The sequence below is a fragment of the Caretta caretta genome, chromosome 18, assembly GCF_965140235.1.
Source record: "Caretta caretta isolate rCarCar2 chromosome 18, rCarCar1.hap1, whole genome shotgun sequence".
Taxonomy (NCBI): domain Eukaryota; kingdom Metazoa; phylum Chordata; order Testudines; family Cheloniidae; genus Caretta; species Caretta caretta.
In genome coordinates this window covers 5,988,630-6,007,979 of record NC_134223.1, presented here as the reverse complement: position 1 = coordinate 6,007,979, position 19,350 = coordinate 5,988,630, and the positions used below count along the sequence as shown (strand labels likewise).

At 56.4% G+C, this 19,350-nt stretch overlaps 1 protein-coding gene across 2 annotated transcripts in view; it reads left to right on the top strand.

The window, feature by feature from the left end:
* Positions 1-16,085, top strand: part of ZBTB17 (zinc finger and BTB domain containing 17) — a 37,990-nt gene extending 21,905 nt beyond the window's left edge. Inside the window, exons 6-15 of one of the 2 annotated variants that reach the window (XM_048825333.2) lie at positions 3,648-3,892; positions 3,980-4,122; positions 4,862-5,162; positions 8,282-8,369; positions 9,652-9,768; positions 11,847-11,967; positions 12,993-13,123; positions 13,547-13,762; positions 14,381-14,470; positions 15,555-16,085. In XM_048825333.2, the coding sequence (XP_048681290.1) occupies positions 3,648-3,892; positions 3,980-4,122; positions 4,862-5,162; positions 8,282-8,369; positions 9,652-9,768; positions 11,847-11,967; positions 12,993-13,123; positions 13,547-13,762; positions 14,381-14,470; positions 15,555-15,820 (1,718 nt within the window). In that variant the 3' untranslated portion in view covers positions 15,821-16,085. Of the gene's footprint in view, positions 1-3,647; positions 3,893-3,979; positions 4,123-4,861; positions 5,163-8,281; positions 8,370-9,651; positions 9,769-11,846; positions 11,968-12,992; positions 13,124-13,500; positions 13,763-14,380; positions 14,471-15,554 lie in introns of those variants that run through there. The other variant, XM_075120997.1, reaches the window with a different exon arrangement.
* The last annotated feature ends 3,265 nt before the right edge of the window (positions 16,086-19,350 follow it).

The window sequence follows — 19,350 nt, the reverse complement described above, 5'->3', positions numbered from 1 at the left end:
CGGGGGAGCTGTTGTGAAACACCAAGAATGGTTAGAAAAAGAATGAGGAGTCCGGTGGCACCTTAAAGACTAACAGATTTATTTGGGCATAAGCTTTCATGGGTAAAAAAACCCACATTTTCAGATGCATGGGGTGAAAATTACAGACGCGGGCATAAATCTACTGACGCGCAGAGAAGGCAATTTTCCCTCTCTTGGTATTGACACCTCCTCGTCAATTATTGGGCGTGGACCACATCCACCCTGACTGAATTGGCCTTGTCAACCCTGGTTCTCTGCTTGTAACTCCCTTCTCTTCATGTGCCAGTATGAAAATGCCTGCATCTGTAATTTTCACTCCATGCATCTGAAGAAGTGAGGTTTTTTTTACCCACGAAAGCTTATGCCCAAATAAATCTGTCAGTCTTTAAGGTGCCACCGGACTCCTCGTTGTTTTTGTGGGTACAGACTAACACAGCTATCCCTCTGATGTTGGTAAAAGCATTTCAGTAGCTTTAATAGAGGCACGTAGAGAAGTTACAGTAACTCTAGACAACTTTTTCCATTAAAGCGGTTGCAGATCTCACATCCCAAGCAATGAGAGAGGCCCCATGTCCCAGGCAGCACATTAGTCCTGAATTATGTTGGGGACGCCAGATCTGTGTGGCCCTGTTCCCTGAGCCCTCTCTGCTGCTCCAGCACGCAAACACCAGAAGGGCACGGAGGGATCAAATCAGTTCCAACTTCTGTGCACTTTAGGAAGTGTATGGGCGTCGGGTGAAAGTAAGTTAGAGGACTTACCAGTACGCCGGAGTCCCGAGCAGGGGGCTTGACCTCAACCAGAAGAGGCAGGGCCTTAAATCCCCGGGCCCTTTCAATCTTGATTTAAAGCGCCAGGGCTCCAGCTGCGGTCGTGGTGGATGGGAGCCCAGGGCCCTTTAAATCACCCCCGAGCTACCAGCTGCAGAGGCGGCTCGAAACCCCAGGGCTTGGGGGCAATTTAAAGGGCCCAGAGCTCCAGCTGCCGCTACCGCAGTGGAGCCCCGGGCCCTTTAAATCACTGAGGAGCCCTGGGGGCTCCCAGCTGCCACCGCTACCCCAGGGCTCTGGGCTCTGGCAGAGCTTTAAAGGGCCTGGGGCTCCGCTGTGGTAGCAGCTGCCGGAGCCCCGAGCCCTTTAAATCCCCGCCTGAGCCCTGCTGCCCGAGCCCTGGGGTAGCGGTGGCGGGGATTTAAAGGGCGAGGGCGGTAGCAGCGGCTGGAGCTCCAGAGCCCTTCAAATCCCAGTCCTGCCGCCGCTACCGCAGGGCTTTAAATTGCCCTCTGGGAAAGCCGGTCCTGGTACGGCACACCGGCTCTTACCAGTACGCCGTACCGAGGCGTACCGGCTTACTTTTACCTCTGACGGGCGTGGGGAAGGCTGGCTGGTCAGAAGCCCCAAACTCCTCATGCACTGCTTCTTTAAATGCCAAACACGTCCTTTATCATATTTATAAGGTGTAGCAATTTCGGCAAGAAGTGACAGTTAGAGGCCCATTTGCATGGCCATATAATTACATTTGTACAAGAGACTCTGGGAGTAGGTGCTGAACAATGGACAGACCTGGAAACAGGAGCCTTCTATGTACAGCACAGGTACCCCACAGACAACAGCAATGCAAGCTCTCCGGTGCTGTTCTGCCAGCCTGCCCCGCTCCCACGTGGTGGCATAGCTTGGGTTCCCATTCAGGCCATGGAAACTGCTGAGCCTGCCAGCCACTCAGTTGATGGTGGATTTACTGCTGTGTAAGCACCTGTCCAATGGGAACTGAACTGAGATCGTCATACTGGGGGGCCACCAAACAGCACACCAGGGGGAAGATCTTTCAGTCACTCCCGACTCTTTGCATCGGTAACCTAGAAGTGAAAGGCCGTATCCCGTGGTGAGCTGGAGCCGGTTCGCTGGAACCAGTTGTTAAATTTAGAAGCCCTTTTAGACCGGTTGTCCCACGAGGGACAACCGGTTCTAACAGGGCTTCTAAATTTAACAACCGGCCAAAAGTGGTGCCTTAGGCTCCATGGGTGCTCTGGGGCTGGAGCACTCATGGGGAAAATTTGGTGGGTGCAGAGCACCCACCGGCAGCTCCCCGCCCAGACCCAGCTCACCTCACCTCCGCTCTGTCTCCTCCCCGAATGCACCGCCCCACTCTGCTTCTCCCCGCCCCCCCTGTTTCCCACGAATCAGCTGTTCGCGTGGGAAGCCTGGGAGGGCTGAGAAGCAAGCGGCAGCTTCGCACTCAGGCCCAAGGAGGTGGAGCGGAGGTGAGCTGGGGGGGGGGGGCGAGGAGGGCGGCCCGTGCCGCAGCAGGTAACTCAGGGGGCACGCAGTGGAACTGCTCCCTGCCCCAGCTCACCTCCGCCTCCCAGGGCTTGAGCGCCAAGCTGCCGCTCACTTCTCAGCCCTCCCAGGCTTCCCGCGCAAACAGCTAATTCACGGGAAACTGGGGGGGGGTGCATTCGGGGCGGAGCTGGAGCCGGGCGTGGGGCGGGGAGCTGCCGGTGGGTGCTCTGAACCCACCAAATTTTCCCCATGGGTGCTAGTGCCTAAGGCGTCATTTTTGATGTGATCAGTGGGGGAGCAGCCGCCACCCGCCCCTAGGAGCCAAAGGGACCTGCCGGATGCTTCCTGGGAGCCTCCCCTGGTAAGCACCCCTGGGGCTCCCCACCTCGCCCCCTGTCAGGTCCCTCTGGCTCTTAGGGGCAGGGCGGGGTGGGCACTCACTAGGGTGGCCCACGAGACCCTCCTGCCCGGTTCTGGGGGCAGTCGGGACAGGGGAGGGGGGTGGATGGGGCAGGGGTCCCCGGGGGGTGTGTGTCAAGGAACGCTGGGGGGGATGGGGCAGGAGTCCCAGGGGGCGGGCCACGACCCCCTCGTGGGGTGAGGAGGGAACTGGTTGTTAAGATTTTGGCAGCTCATCACTAGCCGTATCCCATCACTGGTCCCTTAAGCCTGGGACCCATATTTAGGAACTATATATAGCAGGGTTGGTTGGAAGCTTTCCATCAAAACCTATTTTTGCCAAAAAACAATTTGGCATCTAAACAAAATTTTGCACAAACAGGGTCTGCTTTCCATGGAAAAATTTAGATTTTTTTTTTCCATCAACCCGAGTAGCTGAAAACCAAAATGTTTCAATTCTCAAATAAAACCCCATGGAACCTCATAGGAATTGTAGTTCTGGTGTCTCATATTCCCAGTCCCTGCTCTGGGTTGGACTCCCCTGTCAGACTTGGTTTCCCCTGACGCTTTGTGGCCATGTGACTGCTGTGAAGCACCCCTTCCCCTCACACAGGGCAGGGGCTGTGGCCCAGCATGGCAGACGGAGTCTAAGCCGGGAGCCTGGCATCTCGAGGAGACTGGAAGCCTGCAGCGCTGTGGCTGCCTGTCAGATTCCAAACTTTTTTGGTTTTCAGCCGAAAAAATTCAGGTTTTGATTTTTTATTTCTGCCAAAAACTCAAAATGTCCCCTGGGGGTGTAACTCCCTTTTCCAACCAGCTCTCACACCAGGATCTTTGTCTCCCGAGTGTCCAGGCTTGTTTTATGAACCATGTGCAATGCCGCAGTCGAATTTTTGTCTCCCACCTTTTATTCCTGGTTTTCAGCATCCCTCTGTCTCCTAAACCTGCAGAAATGGAGGTGGAGCTGGAAGGGAAGGAGGAAGAGGAGGAGATGACAGCAGAGGAAGAGGAGGAAGCCAAAATCTCAGAGGAAGAGAAACCACGGTTGGAAAACGGAGACAACCCCGAGGATAACGAGTCAGGGGGCACAGACTCCGGGCAGGAGAACTCCGGGGAAGCCAGGCTGCTGCGATCAGGCACCTACAGCGACAGGACTGAGTCGAAAGCCTACGGCTCGGTGACTCACAAGTGTGAGGTAAGGCCAGAGCAGCTTCCTCTGGGGCCTTAGTTCCCCTGGACCACTGCGGGGCTGGTTCTTTACTTCGTGTGTCTTTGTCCATAGGACTGCGGAAAGGAATTCACGCACACCGGTAACTTCAAGCGGCACATCCGGATCCACACCGGAGAAAAGCCTTTTTCTTGCAGGGAATGTAACAAAGCGTTCTCCGACCCGGCGGCCTGCAAAGCCCACGAGAAGACACACAGGTACGGCTTGCTGCCAACCAAGAACAACGTGCCAGTGAGCGCCTGCTCTTCGCTGCAGCTGAGGTCAGTGCCGGCCTGCACTGCAGCCAGGTGTGTGAGCTGCAGCTCATGTAGACGTACCCGTGCTAGCTTTAATCTAGCTAGCTCAGTGAAAACAGAAGTGTGCTGTGGGCTGCCCAAGCCCACCTGATGCCCCCCACATACGTACTGGCTGGGCAGCCTGCACTGCTGCATTCTCACTTTTATTTTTATCAAGTTAGCTAGATTCACCCTAGCTTGGGGATGCCTGGACGGGCTGCAGATCCCATCACTGCGTGCCAGCAGCTGGGAGGTTGAAAGGGCTTAGTAGGTGGAGTGAGGGGCTGCTAACGGAGTGAACTCCGCTCCAGCCAGGTTGATGCACTGTCTAATTCTTCCTCTGCCTGCTTTCGCCCCGGCTCACTGTAATGCTTCTAAAGGGGTGAAGTCTCTTTGACCCAGGGAACAATCCATCTCTGCTGCCTGGCTACAGCAGAGCTCACCCATTACTGCTCACTGGAGTCCTAGTCTCTGGTGCTGACGTCTTGATGCAGGGAGGTATTCCAGAACATGCCTACGTTGACTCTCTAGGCAGGTGTCTTGTGTGAGAGTTGATCTTAGAGCTGCCAAAAGGAGAAGGATCAGAAAAGTCTGTCCTGAACAGACAAGTCAGCTGGCTGCCGTGTGGAGTCCCTCAGTCCCTTCTGAATCTCTCTTTCAGCCCTCTGAAGCCCTATGGCTGCGAAGAGTGCGGCAAGAGCTACCGGCTCATCAGCCTGCTGAACCTGCACAAGAAGCGGCATACGGGAGAGGCCAAGTACCGGTGTGACGACTGCGGCAAGCTCTTCACCACCTCGGGCAATCTCAAACGGCACCAGCTGGTGCACAGCGGGGAAAAGCCCTACCAGTGTGACTACTGCGGGCGCTCCTTCTCCGATCCCACCTCCAAGATGCGCCACCTGGAGACCCACGACACAGACAAGGAGCACAAGTGTCCTCACTGTGACAAGAAATTCAATCAGGTGAGTGGACAGTGGCTGGGGAGCTTCTCCGACAGCTTGCCAGGACCTCCAGGGGCACCCCCAGCGCCTGTGGGCAGCAAGCACCCCCACCACAGACTTGCTTGTCCTTCTGTCTGTTAGGGGGCTTATTCCTTCACCCACTTACTTCCCTGGTCCTTCTCGCATGAACAGAGAGCAACAATACCCGAAGTCCAAAGGTGCAAACAATTTGATGTTTATTGGGGTGAACTTCCAGCAAGCATGATTCCAGTTTCCTTCCTTAGTATCCTCCTTCCCAGCTCTGACACCACAGAGCCTTACACCTGTGTCCCTGTTCCCATTCCTGCCCTTAGCCAAACATGATTCCAACTTCCTTACTCCCATTCCCTGTTCCCATTTCCCCCTTTAGCAAAACATGATTCCAATTTTCTTACCCCCATTCCCTGTTCCCATTTCCCTCACCCACATGCCCACCCCCACCCCCCTAATTCCTGATTGACTGCAGACTATATAGTAAAACTTGAGTTCTGTTTTGCTATACCTTAACCAATCATGTTCCTGAAATTTAACTAACCAATCCTAACATATTGTAACATGATTATGTACCCAATTATATCCCACCACCTTAATTAGTTTACACCCAGCAAAATTAATTATACAGCAGACAGAAACAATCACAGAACCAGACAGAGATTATATAGACAAACAACAGCAAAGTGGGAACTATAATGACAAAACAATACAGAAGTGAGGATTTCACATCCCAGCTACTGATAAGTGAGTTCTTGCCAGACAGGATGCTATCAAACTAAGTTTCCTTTTACATTTTCTAGGCACTTCCCTTTCTCTGGAGGTGATAGGAATACAATCCTGTCCTGATAGTGCCTAACAGCCCAATAACACCTTATTTCAATGTGACTGGTTTGGAATGTGAGGATGTGACTGTTCGCTTCCTAGCTTATGGCTGCCTCTGCTGCTTAGCCAAAGGCCTTAGCCTAAGAACAGGGCCTGAGATTGTCACAGTAAGAGAAGGCCCTTACACCAGCAGACAGTGATTTTGATTCTTCTTTTATATTTCTAGAACTAGCCAAGTGATAAGAATACACCTAAATTCTTAAAGTACAGGCCTTTGCAGATAGGCCTGAATATCTTTATCCTAACACTGTCTGCCAGAGAAGTTGCTGGTTGGGTTGCATTCACCAGCCTCGAATCCAGAGCCGCTGGAGGGAAGCCGATCGCGGTAAATGGGTCTCTCTGGGCTGCATCTCCTGTTTGCTATGGGGTCTGAAGTGAGCTGTAGTCTCTAAGGTGCCACAAGTACTCCTTTTCTTTCTATGGTGCCAGCTTCTGATTTCAACACAGGCTAGTGCCCCGTGCCTGGGTGGCTTCTGGTTTTTGACATCGGACTGCCTGAGCTCAGCCAGAACCAAAGACAATCAGCCCCTTGATGTTTCCTCTCGGACCAGGATGATGGTTCTTGATATCCTGCCAAGTCTGTGTGAAGGAAGCACCGTACCAAAGCGGGCACCTTTGCCAGGCTTTGGTCTAGGTAGCAATGCTGGATTGCTGGGCTGCACTGGCTCACAGCTGTGTGGACACCTTAACCAGACCTCCAGGGGTATTTTATTATGGAGCTGATATTTCAGCGTCCTCTTTGATATCAGGTTCTCTTCACCATGCCCTTGAGTTTCCTGAGTACAGGAGGTGAAGATTCAGCTTCTAGTTAGGTGCTGAGTGGGGCTGGATGTGCTGGGCACCCAGTGTGTTCCTAGGGAGCCAGTCCCCTGCTCAGGTCGGTCGTACGTCAGGACTAGCAATGGGATCGTTTCCAGCGAACGCTGCATCCTCTGCCTTTCTCCATCTTGCTCCCGAAGCTGTTGCTGTCCGCGAGGCCGCAGCACCCTCTTCTTGAGAGAGCTGGAGCTGAACCTATGCCCCCGGTCCAGCACCTGAACCCCAAGGCCAGATTTGGGTACAGCACGAATGCCGGTTTGCCACGAGTATGCAGCACGAACCCAGGACGAAGCAGTGGCGGATTAACAGATTTCACACGTCTGTGCTACGCTAACATTGTCACTGCAGTGCTGCTAGGGTCACCAGGCGTCTGGTTTTTGACCAGAATGCCCAGTCGAAAAGGGACTCTGGCAGCTCCTATCAGCACCGCTGACCGGGCCATTGAAAGTCCGGTTGGCGGCGCAGTGGGGCTAAAGCAGGCTCCCTGCCTGCCCTGATTCCGCGTGGCTTCCGGAAGTGGCTGGCGTGTCCAACTCCTAGGCGCAGGGGCCAGGGAGGCTCCGTAGCTCCCACTGACCAGGAACTACAGCCAATGGGAGCTGAGGGGGTGGTGTCTAGTTCCCTGGCCCCCTGTCTAGGAACCGGACATGGCGGTCACTTCCAGGAACGACCTGAGGTAAGCTCCACCTGGCCAGAACACGCACCCCTCCCACACCCCAACTCCCTACCCTAGCTTGGAACCCGCACCCAAACTCCCTCCCGGAGCCCAACTCCCTGCCCCAGCCCAGAGCCCCCTCCTGCACCCCAAACCGCTCATCCCCGGTCCCACTCCAGAACCCAAACCCCCAGCCGGAATCTGCATCCCCAGCCAGAACCCGCACCCCAACCCTCTACCCCACGTCTGAGTCCCCTCCTGTACCCCAAACCCCTCATCCCTGGCCCCACCCCAGAGTCTACACCCCCAGCTGGAGCCTGCACCTCAACCCCTGTCCCCAGCCCTGAGTCCCCTCCTGCACCCCAAAGCCCTCATCTCCGGCCCCACTCCAAATTCTGCACCCCCAGCTAGAGCCCTAAGCCCCCCCCTCCCCCCCCCATCCCTGCACTTCAACCCTCTGAGCCAGCCTGGTGAAAGTGAGTGGGGGAGAGGGTGCGGGAGAGGGAGTGACAGAGGGAGGGGAGATGGAGTGAGCTGGAGGTGAGGCCTTAGGGAAAGGGTGGGGCAAGGGCAGGGCCTCTGGGAAGGGGCAGGGCAGGGGGAAAGGGTGCTCGGTTTTGTGTGATTAGAAAGTTGGCAACCCTAAATGCTGCCCACCTACGTGCTTCTAATGTACACAGGGCTGCCCACAGCAATCCCTCTGTTCCCACAGGGCAGCAAGGCTCAAAGGAGCTGTTTTGTCTTCCTGCAGGTGGGGAATTTAAAGGCGCACTTGAAGATTCACATCGCGGACGGGCCACTGAAGTGCCGGGAATGCGGCAAGCAGTTCACCACGTCAGGTACCATATGGGGCACAGGTGGCTGGGTACAAGCGTGTTCACGCTTGGCTGTCTCCTGGCATTTGCAGACAGCGCCACCTAGAGTAGAGGCCGTGGCTTTGCATGCTTAGGCTGGCTTGGGAAGAAGCATTAGGGGTGGGGTGAGCTACTCTTCAGTGAGACACCAGACCTCAGAGACACTCAGTGAGACACCAGATACTCAGCATGGGCGCAGCATCCCTGAGGTCAAGATTTCCCAGGGGCACCCCCTGCTTGGAAAGAAAGCACTGCTTAGGTTAGCAAAAGGAACTTCTGGCACTGCTAGAAGCAAGCCTAGCTCCCTTGTAAGGTGGCAGAGGGACAGCTGGTAACCTATTCACTATCATCAGCCCCAAGACTTCAAGGATCATGAGTCAGGCCCCAAAAGATCATGAGTTGGGCTTAAGACATGCGTGATTTAAACAGAAATAAATAATGAAATTGTGGTGGTGGTTTGCCCTCAGGTATCTGAGCCTTTAGGGGTCAGAGCTCCAGGCTTTTCTCTGTAGCCATGAAGGCTAGAAAATTTCTGGTTTTTAAAATGGAAGCTGAGATTCTTGTGTAATCACCTGACTCCAGGAGCTGGGGCTTTAAGAAGAACACCAAATATGGCGAGACCTGTGCTGCCAACCTGAGAGCTGACAACGCTGCCCATTAGCATTTAATACAGTGGGGGAGTTAAATCTAAAATCCTCTAAAGCCACTGCTAGGGTCAGGCAGTGGGAGTCACTTCTTGATCTGAGCCATTTCTGCCGCCCTGGATTGCTGTTTGCCAACGCAAAGCACCCCTCATGGCATAACATGGATCCCTCGCTTCCTGCTGCATTGCGTATGGCTGAGAGCACACTAGCCAGTGTGTATTTGTGAAACAGGCTAGAAATCCCGGGGCCTCCCCGAATGTTGCACTCAGTAACTGAACAAAGCCCTGGCTGGGATGATTTACTCGGGGATCGGTCCTGCTTTGAGCAGGGGATTGGACTAGATGACCTCCTGAGGTTCCTTCCAACCCTGATATTCTATGATTCTATGAACAATACCCATCCCTGTGGCCTCAGCAGAAATGGAAAGCTAAGGAGGCATGAGGCCATGGAAAGTGCCCGCTCTCGTTTGGTGCCGGGTGCTAGCTGGGCCTGTGGGCGTGGAGCAAGAGGATTTCTCACCGGCTGAGCACATACCGAGCGAGCCAGTCTGGAGGGGGTGGGGGGAGCACTCATGCACACAGAGCCCTCTGGGCTACTGACTCCCTCTTGTCTGGTCCTCCAAGGGAACTTGAAGAGGCACCTGCGGATCCACAGTGGAGAGAAGCCGTACGTGTGTGTGCATTGCCAGAGGCAGTTTGCAGACCCTGGGGCCCTGCAGCGGCACGTTCGCATTCACACAGGTAGGGAACCCCAGCCTGGGCCAGCGAGAGACCAGGCCCCGAGACCCCCATCCTCTTGCTCCGGGGCCTAGACTCAGCTCCAGCTCTGCCGATGAGACAGCAGGGGCTGGTGGGAAGCAAAGCAAGAAGCAGGACTGGGGCCGGGCTGACTTTGCAGGGCCACGTTCCTCTCTGACCTCTGCCAAGTGCCAGCAGTAGCTGCCAAGAGGCTTTGGTTTCGCGTGTCTGTTGTGCAACACACAGTGGGGTCTCCTGTGTGCACAAACACAACAGCTGTGTGTTTCCAGCCCTTCAGAACACTCCCCCTCCCGCCCCACGCCCAGGGGCCTGTGCTACCCCCTCCCGGGATTCCAGAGCATATGTATGTACTCGGCGTACCCCAGTGTAGTGGGACAACCAGGCCTGGGTCCTTCGGAGACCTGGTCTGCTGCCCATCATCGCAGTATCTGGGCGCTCTCTGTGTAAAATCAACAGCAAAAGCGAAGTCTCTGGTGGATTCTTGGGGTCTCTGACACTCACCCCATTTTGGTGCCAGAGCTCTATTTGGGAGAGCGTAGAGCCGACCTGCCCAGCCAGGCTGTAACTCACCAGAGCACAGACTGGTGGCTGCCCGGGGTCAAGCAAGTGGCATAAGAAGCCGATGTGCTCAGTGTGACCGTAGTAATGACACACTGCTGATGAGCAACGGAACAGTGCTGTTGTGACAGACATGCCGAGGGCCTGGTCTGAGACATGGTCTCCTCTTTATACCCCTCCTGCCATACACTGGCCCATTCCTTTAGCTCGTTAAAATGACTCCAGATAATTAAGTCCAGAGCAGACTGCGAGGAGTTACAAAGGGATCTCACAAAACTGAGTGACAAAATGGCAGATTAAATTCAGTGTTGATAAATGCAAAGTAATGCACATTGGAAAACATCATCCCAACCATACATATAAAATGATGGAGTCTGAATTAGCTGTTCCCACTCAGGAAAGAGATCTTGGAGTCATCGTGGATAGTTTCCGAAAACATCCACTCACTGTGCAGCGGCCGTCAAAAAAGCAAACAGATTATTAGGAAACATTAGGAAAGGGATAGATAATAAGACAAAAAATATCATATTGCCTCTGTATAAATCCATAGCATGCCCGCATCTGGAATACTGCGTGTAGATCTCCAAACAGAGATATTAGAATTGGAAAAGGTTCTGAGAAGGGCAACAGAAATGATTCAGGGTGTGGAACAGCTTCCGTGTGAGGGGAGAGTAAAAAGACGGGGAATTTTCAGCTTGGACAAGAGAGGACTAAGGGGGGAGTTGATTGAGGCCTATAAAATCATGACTGGAGTGGAAAAAGCGAATCAGGAAGTGTTATTTACCCACTCTCATAACACAAGAAGTAGGGGTCACCCAATGAAATTAAGAGACAGCAGGTTTAAAACAGACAAAAGGAAGTATTGTTTCACACAACGCACAGTCGATCTGTTGAACTCATTGCCAGAGGATGTTGTGAAGGCCAAGACTATAACAGGGTTCAAAAAAGCACTAGATAAGTTCATGGAGGATAGGTCCATCAATGGCTATTAACCAGGATGGGCAGAGATGCCCCTAGGCTCTTTTTGCCAGAAGCTGGGAATGGGTGACAGGGGATGGATCACTTGATGATTATCTGTTCTGTTCATTCCCTCTGGGGCACCTGGCCTTGGCCACTGTCGGTAGACAGGACACTGGGCTAGATGGACCTTGGGTTTGACCCAGTCTGGCTATTCTTATGTTGTGCCATGTCTGAATGAGAGTCGGCTCCTCGGAGCGGCTCATGTGTCCCTTTGGGCCTCCCAAGCACGTGTGAAGCGCCCATGTCCATCCATCCCAGAGCTCTTCATTTCAGGCCCCTAGGGGTCAAGTGAGCTGCCTCTTTCCACCAGCTTGGGAAAGGCCTGAAGCAGCAGAGCCCCCAGGATCTCTAGACCGCTGCCCCTATGGCCATGTGTGAGGCAGCTGGATGGGGTGGCACCCCACTGGCCGTAGGCATGGGTGGGGTTGGGGGCTGCTGCGTCTGGCTGCTGAGCTGTGTGAGCTCTCCCCGTCTCTCCCCAGGCGAGAAGCCCTGCCAGTGCCTGATCTGTGGCAAGGCCTTCACGCAGGCCAGCTCCCTCATCGCCCACGTGCGCCAGCACACCGGAGAGAAACCCTACGTGTGTGAGCGCTGCGGCAAGAGGTGAGGCCCCGCCCCCCTTCCCAGGCTCCTGGCTGGGCCCTGCCTCCCTCCCAGGCAGCCCTGGATCTTAGCCCAGCAAATACAGCAATGGGGCTCAATTCTTGCCGCCCCGTGGGGATCCCCTGCTACCCACGTGTGCTCCTGCAGCCTGGGCACCTCGCCCGCTGCACAGGATCTAGCTCCGGCCTGGCAGAGGAACAGTTGCTTTCGTTGGTTTGGCGCTTTCTTTCCCTTATGGTCCTGGGGAGGAGCGGGGTGAGCGCCAGACTAGTCTGGGGAATCGCCAGTGAAGCACAAGGGTTGTTGTGCCCAGCTGAGGATGGGAGGGGTCTGCCAGCCTGGTGCCAAGGGACTGCTTCCATTCCCAGGGGGTGCCCGCAGTGGGAGAGATCAGAGCTCTATGGTTGGGCCCTGGTTCTCTGGGAGCTGGTCTCCTCTCAGCCTCGCTGGTACCCCTTGGTCCTGAGATCAGCTGCGGGGTTGGGCTGCACATGGCAGGGGACGCAGGCGAAGGGTTCTCAGTGGGGCTCTTAGCTCCGAGGGACTAACCTTCAGAGCACAGTCCAGGCCCATCTCTGCTTGTGCCAGGACATGCGCCACTTGGCACTGGACAAAGTGCGGGGTGGGGGGGTGTGATTTTGCCATTTCTTGGCCTGGCCTATGCTTGACTGCATGTTGTCAGAATGATTCTCTGTCCAGGGCTGGGGATTGTTACGATGGGGCTCCGCATTCGGGGGCCATTTGATGGGAGCCGAGCATGTGAGCTTATCCCGTCTCTTTCCGGTTTAAAGGGGCAGGGCTGGCGATGGGAACCTGGGGGCACAAGGTGCCCACCTGCCGCATGCTCCCAGCCGTTGCAGGCTGCACTGGGTCAGCTCAGTGAAGAGGCTGTAGGCTCTGAACCAGGCCTTCTCTCTGCTTTCAGGGGAGGCCCATGCGTCAGACTGATCTCTGTGCTGGGGTCCTAGGACTGCACCCAGCTCCCTCGGCTCCCCACTAATGGCCTCCCCCTTCCTCCCCACTAGGTTCGTCCAGTCCAGTCAGCTGGCCAACCACATCCGTCACCACGACAACATCCGACCGCACAAATGCAACGTGTGCAACAAGGCCTTTGTGAATGTGGGCGACCTCTCCAAGCACATCATCATCCACACCGGTGGGTCCCACCTCCCCCTTCCGGCAGACACAGCTTCTTCACCCACCTGGAAACTGCTGGGCCCCGCAACCTGGAAAACCCATGGGGAGAAGGCCCTTCTTGCTGGGCACCTGCTTGCGACCCGACTGGAAAAGAATCATGTCCCACTCATTAGCAGATCTGCCCCTGCACAGCCATGGGGAGATACCATGGGTCAGAGCCAGGCACACGCTGGGTTGGGAGAGGGTGGCGAGGGGGATCCCGGCAGTCCTGTTCCTCACCCATGTTTGGGGTCTTGATTATTCTGTGCTCTTGAAACGACCTGGGCGTCCATCCAACAGGCTGTGACCGACCCCCTGGCCCTGCCCCTGAGCCATCTCCGTTCCCCCCTCCTGTAGCGTTTCCCTGCAGAGTTAACCCAGGCCGGGGCTTGGTTCCGTGCAGGAGAGAAGCCATTCCTCTGCGACAAGTGTGGCCGCGGCTTCAACCGCGTGGATAACCTGCGCTCCCACGTGAAAACCGTGCACCAGGGCAAGGCCGGCATCAAGATCCTGGAGCCGGAGGAAGGCGACGAGGTCAATATCGTCACCGTGGCCTCAGACGACATGGTCACCTTGGCCACGGAGGCGCTGGCAGCCACGGCGGTCACGCAGCTGACAGGTGAGCCTGGGAGTCTCCCTGCACTGTTAGCAGAGCAGGAGCCACCCTCCCTGCACTGGGTGTGGGGCGGGAGGGGCCTGCTGCACCAAAGGGAAACCTGGCTACGGCTCTCCGAGGATCTCGCCTCAACCTGGGATCCCAGGGCCCTTCCCCTTCTCGGTCTCTGGCTCAAGTCTGCTGCGCTGTGGAGCATGGCTGGGGGTCGTTACCATCTGAACACAGCTCGGCTGCCCTATAGGTCCTTTGACCAATTCACCCCCCGCATTGGCACTAACTGCCCACCTGTTGGCAGGCTCAGCAGCAGCCAAAGTCAGAACCGCCTGCCGAGGGAGTGCCGCTCTTGCTCCTAGGGCTGGCTCCATGCTCGTTGGCATGGGGCGGGACACCCGCCCTGCTGCTGAACCAGCTGCCCCTGCTCTCTAGGCCGGTGGAGCTGTCCCCTTCCGCCAGCACCTGCATGGAACAGGGGACTGGACTGGCAGGGACTGGACTGTACCTGTGGGCCCCACGTGGGCTCTTGAGCTAGATCAGCCGGCAGCCTGGCTGGAGAAGGGGGTGGCTGAGCACCGAGGTTCATTCAAGCCAAATCACCCTCCTTCTCCCCTCCTCAAACTGCAGTGGTCCCCGTGACAGCCGCCGTGACGGCAGACGAGACCGAAGCACTTAAGGCAGAGATAACCAAGGCGGTGAAGCAGGTGCAGGAAGCAGGTGAGGAGCAGCTGAAGGGCTGCGTTCTGGGAGAGGGGAGACGCCAGTCTGTGCACATGGGGGCTCCCCACTCCTGAGCCTATAGGGGGCATTTCCCGGCCACATACCGATTGTTCCAAGGGGAGCAAACCTGGGACCTGCTTCAGTCCCAGAGAGGAGATACTGAACTCCAGTGGTCTAGTGGCGTTCTAGGAGCAGCCCATACGTTTGGGGAGCGTCCGTCAATGCACCCTCCCCACGCTGGCCGGGAGCCTCTGGGCTGACTCACTGCAGGAGTTTGCAGGGCTCCCTTTGTTCTCGGAGCAGGTCCTCGCAGCTTGGCGTTGCAGCCGTTCTCACTGATGCAGGGCTTAATGCTCCAGCACAGAGATGCCTGATCCCTCTGCAACATCCTTCTGCCTGCGCCTCATGTCTCCAGCCCCTCTCTGCTGGCCCCGCTCGCACCAGGAGGCAGCTGCAGTTATTTCCCCGCTGAGCTCAGCAAAGTGAAGGCAGCTGTTTGCAGATCTGGGGTGACACAGAGCCCCACACGGGCCGTTAAAGGATCAGAAGACTCAGGGTTCTCCACTCTCCTGTCTGCTGGGCCCATGGGGATGGGGTCCAGAGCAGAGCAAGTTGGCGCCTTCTGCCCTTGGAGTCTAGGCTTGATGGTGATGGAGGCTGGGCAACACCTTGGGCTGCACGGGATCCTCACAGTGTTTTTAACAGTTGCGGGGTAGGGGGGGGCAAGCAATGCAGCACTCCTGCTGTCAAGGGCTCGTGGGGAACCCTGGCCTCTGGTTGGCTGGATTTGAACACTCTCCTCAGTCCTTCCATCCCTGCTAACTGTTTAGCCCATCCCCTGGGGACCGGGCAGGGTGGTTCCCTGGAGATTTCCAGGGCTATGGCCGGGCTAGTGTGTAAAGAACTCAGCCCTTTGGGTCCCTCCTGCACTCCCTGGATGGGGACTGTTCCCCCGGTGGGTGGATTTCTTCGTGAGAGGGTCATGCTGTTTGTGAGCAGGGGCAGGGTCCCAGCCCTAGCTCCCAGGGCATCTGTCCGTCTGCACGGCCTTTGGGTGAGTCACTTCCCCCCTTCGTTACAGACCCCAACACCCAGATCCTCTACGCCTGCGACTCGTGTGGGGAGAAGTTCCTGGATGCCAACAGCCTGGCCCAGCACGTGCGGATCCACACGGCGCAGGCCCTGGTGATGTTCCAGGCAGACACGGACTTTTACCAGCAGTACGGAGCCGCCACCACGTGGCAGGCTGAGCAAGTGATTCAGTCAGGGGAGCTGCTCTTCCGAGCCCGTGATGGGGCGGAGGTGCAGACCCCCATGGCTGAGGAGTGCCAGAACCCTGCAGAGTGAATCAGCAGCACCGGGCCAGTCAGGACGCCCCCAGGAGTGGGGACCAGGAGAGGAGACCGATCATGCTACAGCATTTGGCTACTAATGGTCTGAAAAAGAAGCAGGAGCGCACATGGGGGCGCTGCCGAGTCAGCTGCTGGTCACGTCCTGACCAGTTATTTAAAGACAGATCCATGGAATGATGTAAAAAATGTATTTCTGTAATGAGAGAATCCGCACTAAGTTGTGTAATATCTAGAGAAAAATAAATCCCTTATTTTCTAAATCCTATTTAAAACCGACCCCCCTCCCCGGCCGATTGGTGCTGTCTCTGCTTTCTGCCTTTTGCACTCAAACCTCCCCGAGCACTTAGGGCCAGCTGCAGAGCTACACTTCTGCTTCCAGCCTCGGGCAAAGCCCGTGGCCCGGGGCTGAGCCATGTGCTGTGGCCAGGGGCTGTGCTACCCTCCTGAGACTGCCGGATGTTACTGGGTGTTTCTGGCCCAACAAAGGGGGATTGTAGGGTGAGAACTGTAGAAAAAGCTCTCTGCTCGGGTGGCTAGAGTTGACCCAGCTTCACTGCAGCATAGCTGGGCTGAGAGAAGCTTGCACAGCCCAAGAAGACGCTGGCCAGACAAAACTTCATCCCCATCTGCTGCCCACAAGCTCATTCGGTGTCGTGACACCTCCCATGGAGCCAGTTTCAGGCCCATCCGGATCGAAGGGCCGTCTAGGGGAGCCCCTGCTGCTGCGCCTTAGAATCATAGAAATGTGGGGCTGGGAGGGACCTCGATAGGCCATCTAGTCCAGCCCTTGCACTGCTGCGGGACAAGTATCCTCTAGACCAGTGGTTCTCAACATCTTTACCATTGTGGGCCACACATACAACCCTCTGTGTATTATGTGGGCCGCATCCACACAATATATATACTATTTATATGGCCCTGAGGATGTCACATGGGCCACAGCTGTGTGCTGATTGGGCCACCTGCAGGCTGTGGGTTGAGAACCACTGATCTAGCCCATCCCTGACTGGGGTTTGCTTTCCTGTTCTTAAAACCCTCCAGTGATTTGTACCTGTGGGTCACTGGCCCTACAAACTGGGCCTCGGGCAGGGCAGGGCGGGCTGATCACAAGGCAGTTAAATGGGGGGGGCTGAGCTAATTCATGGAATGAGAAACAGTGGAGAGGCGAAAGGGGGAACCAGCTGCTCAGCTGGCCCCCTCCCTGTGCAGGTGCATTCGCTCTGGCCAGTGACACTTGTTCAAGGACTCAGCAGCTAAGGCGAGGTACAGGGGGAAGAGCGACCTGTCTGAGAGCCCAGGAAGGGGAAGGACGTTGTTATAAAACAACTTAGTTTGGGAGCGACTGCAGTGATCTCGCTCCGGAGCTATAGGGAGGCCTGTGCTGTCTCCCTTGTGCTGGGCTGTGTCACCCTGGGTATTGCAGGTTCTGAAACCTGCTCCAGGGGGAGCTGTCTCAGCACAGGGGGCCCAGGTGAGATTGGGCCCTGCAGCTTGGCCTCCTCTCCAGCTGCCCTTTGCTTCCCCAAGGTGGGCACTGGCAGTTCACTGCCTCCACCTGGGCTGTGGAGTTTCATGCTGCAGGCCCATCGAGCCAGCACCTTCCCCCAGTAGGAAACCAGCTCCCCCTACTCCAGGCCCACCAACCACACTTGATACCTACCTGCTCTCCAAGGGGTTCTGCCCAATCAGCACCCTGGCAAACTGCTCCAGTGATGGGGATTTCACGGGCGGGGCCCTGCCAGCCCCAGCTTCAACACTGCACAGCAAGGGCATGTGTCTGGCTGGGAGGGTTTCTGCACAAACTCAACCGCTGGCCCTGGCAGCTAGAGGGAGATGCATTAGCAGCAACGTATGTTCCCAATGCACCACTCCTCCCAAAGGGGCCCCGACAGGCACAGGGACGCGCCCTGTACAGTGCAGAATGGGACCCTGGGCCATGGATGTGGCCCCTGCTCTCAGGCACAGCACAACGTGTGCATGAGTAATGGGGCCATTGTCTGGCACCTACAGGAGCCCAGAGTCCCCTAAGGCTGTGCAAGGGCCAGTAAGCACAGACACCAAGGGCGAAGTGTGACCCTGGCTCCTTAGTAGTTTCCCATCCCCCACCTAGCTTGATGCCACTGAGTCGGTCAGCTAGTGTAGGAGGCTCAGTATCACGGGTGGGCAAAGCTGGGTTGGCGGCTCTCAGCATTTCAGCCTTGCAGGTCTGGCCTGTCACCTGCCCCCGCGAGTGGTGTTGGCAGGGAGCAGTTTGCACCAAACAACTGACCTGCCTGTGGCCAAGGTGCCAATCCCCAACCTGCCAGCTCGTCTCTGCAAGCAAATCAGGCAGTCAGTGCCTGCAGTTCCCTGTCTGTCCAGTAGGCTGCAGTACAGCACATGCAATCCCACTGCTGGGTCCAACCTCAGAGAGGGGCTAAATTGCAGGAACCTGATGCTACAACCGCAAATCTGGGTGCGGGAGCAAAGCCAGGTCTATTACTGGAGATAAGGCTGTGGGAGCAGGGGGCTGGCTGTGGTCCAGGCGCTCATGGGGACGGGGCGCAGAGAAGAGAGCAGCCCTCAGGGACACGCCTGTGGTTACCTGCACCGAGCTGTACAGGGGGCTCTAGTCCAAGATCAGCAGGGGGGCTTTGTAGGCTTTGTAGGACGGACTGAAGCAGGCAGGGGCCTTGTCTGCCATGACCTGGGGAGGGGGGTTCCACTGTTTGGCAGCAGAGGTAACAGTGCTGCAAAGGTCAATTGGAGATTTGGGGGGGAGGTAGGTGCTAGGGTGCAACCCGCCATTAAGGCGCTGGGCCCTGGCTGCAGGGGCATGGGAGGGAAGGTGTTGAGGCAAACGTGGCCTGTAGGATTGTACCCTGTGGGGCCTGGCTCACATGGGTGGGCTGCTCTGCTGCACGGGGCTCCAGTGGGCTACGGCTGCTGTTGGCTCTGGCCCGCGCACCTCTCAGTGCGCAGAGGAGGCAGGGCAGGGATGTGTCCAGGAACACACAAGCTGAGCAGAGCGCTGCACATGGGGGTTGCTACCGAGGACCCTAACCACTGACTGCACCATTCGGCTTCCCTCCCCTGCAGGGCTAAGGTAAGACACCTCCACGGGGCCCTGGCCAGGATCGGGGGACTGAGAAAGAGCTTGGTTGGGGCCATGGGGAAGGCAGGGGGCTGAGAGCCCAGCCCCGGCCAGGACTGTAGCACCCCCCAGCTCTTGGCCTCTCTCCATTCCGGCTCTGCCCCCAGACACATGAGCCAAAACCTGGGTGAAAAACCAGACAAGTGGCAACCCTCTTGAGCCAGCTAACAGCCCTGCTACAGACACGCTGGCAACTCAGCCGTTGTTCAAAAGTTCTCCGAAGACCCTGCACCGGGACGCTGCCACACAGAGCCCCCCACTCAGCTGCTCTAGGGCCTTAAGTCCCTCAGCATTAACTCAACCGTCTTCATTCTAGCAGAAACGAGTGAGGATTTTATTTTTTTGTTAACATGGTAAAGATGCGCCACCCCCCACGTATCTTTTCACAAGTA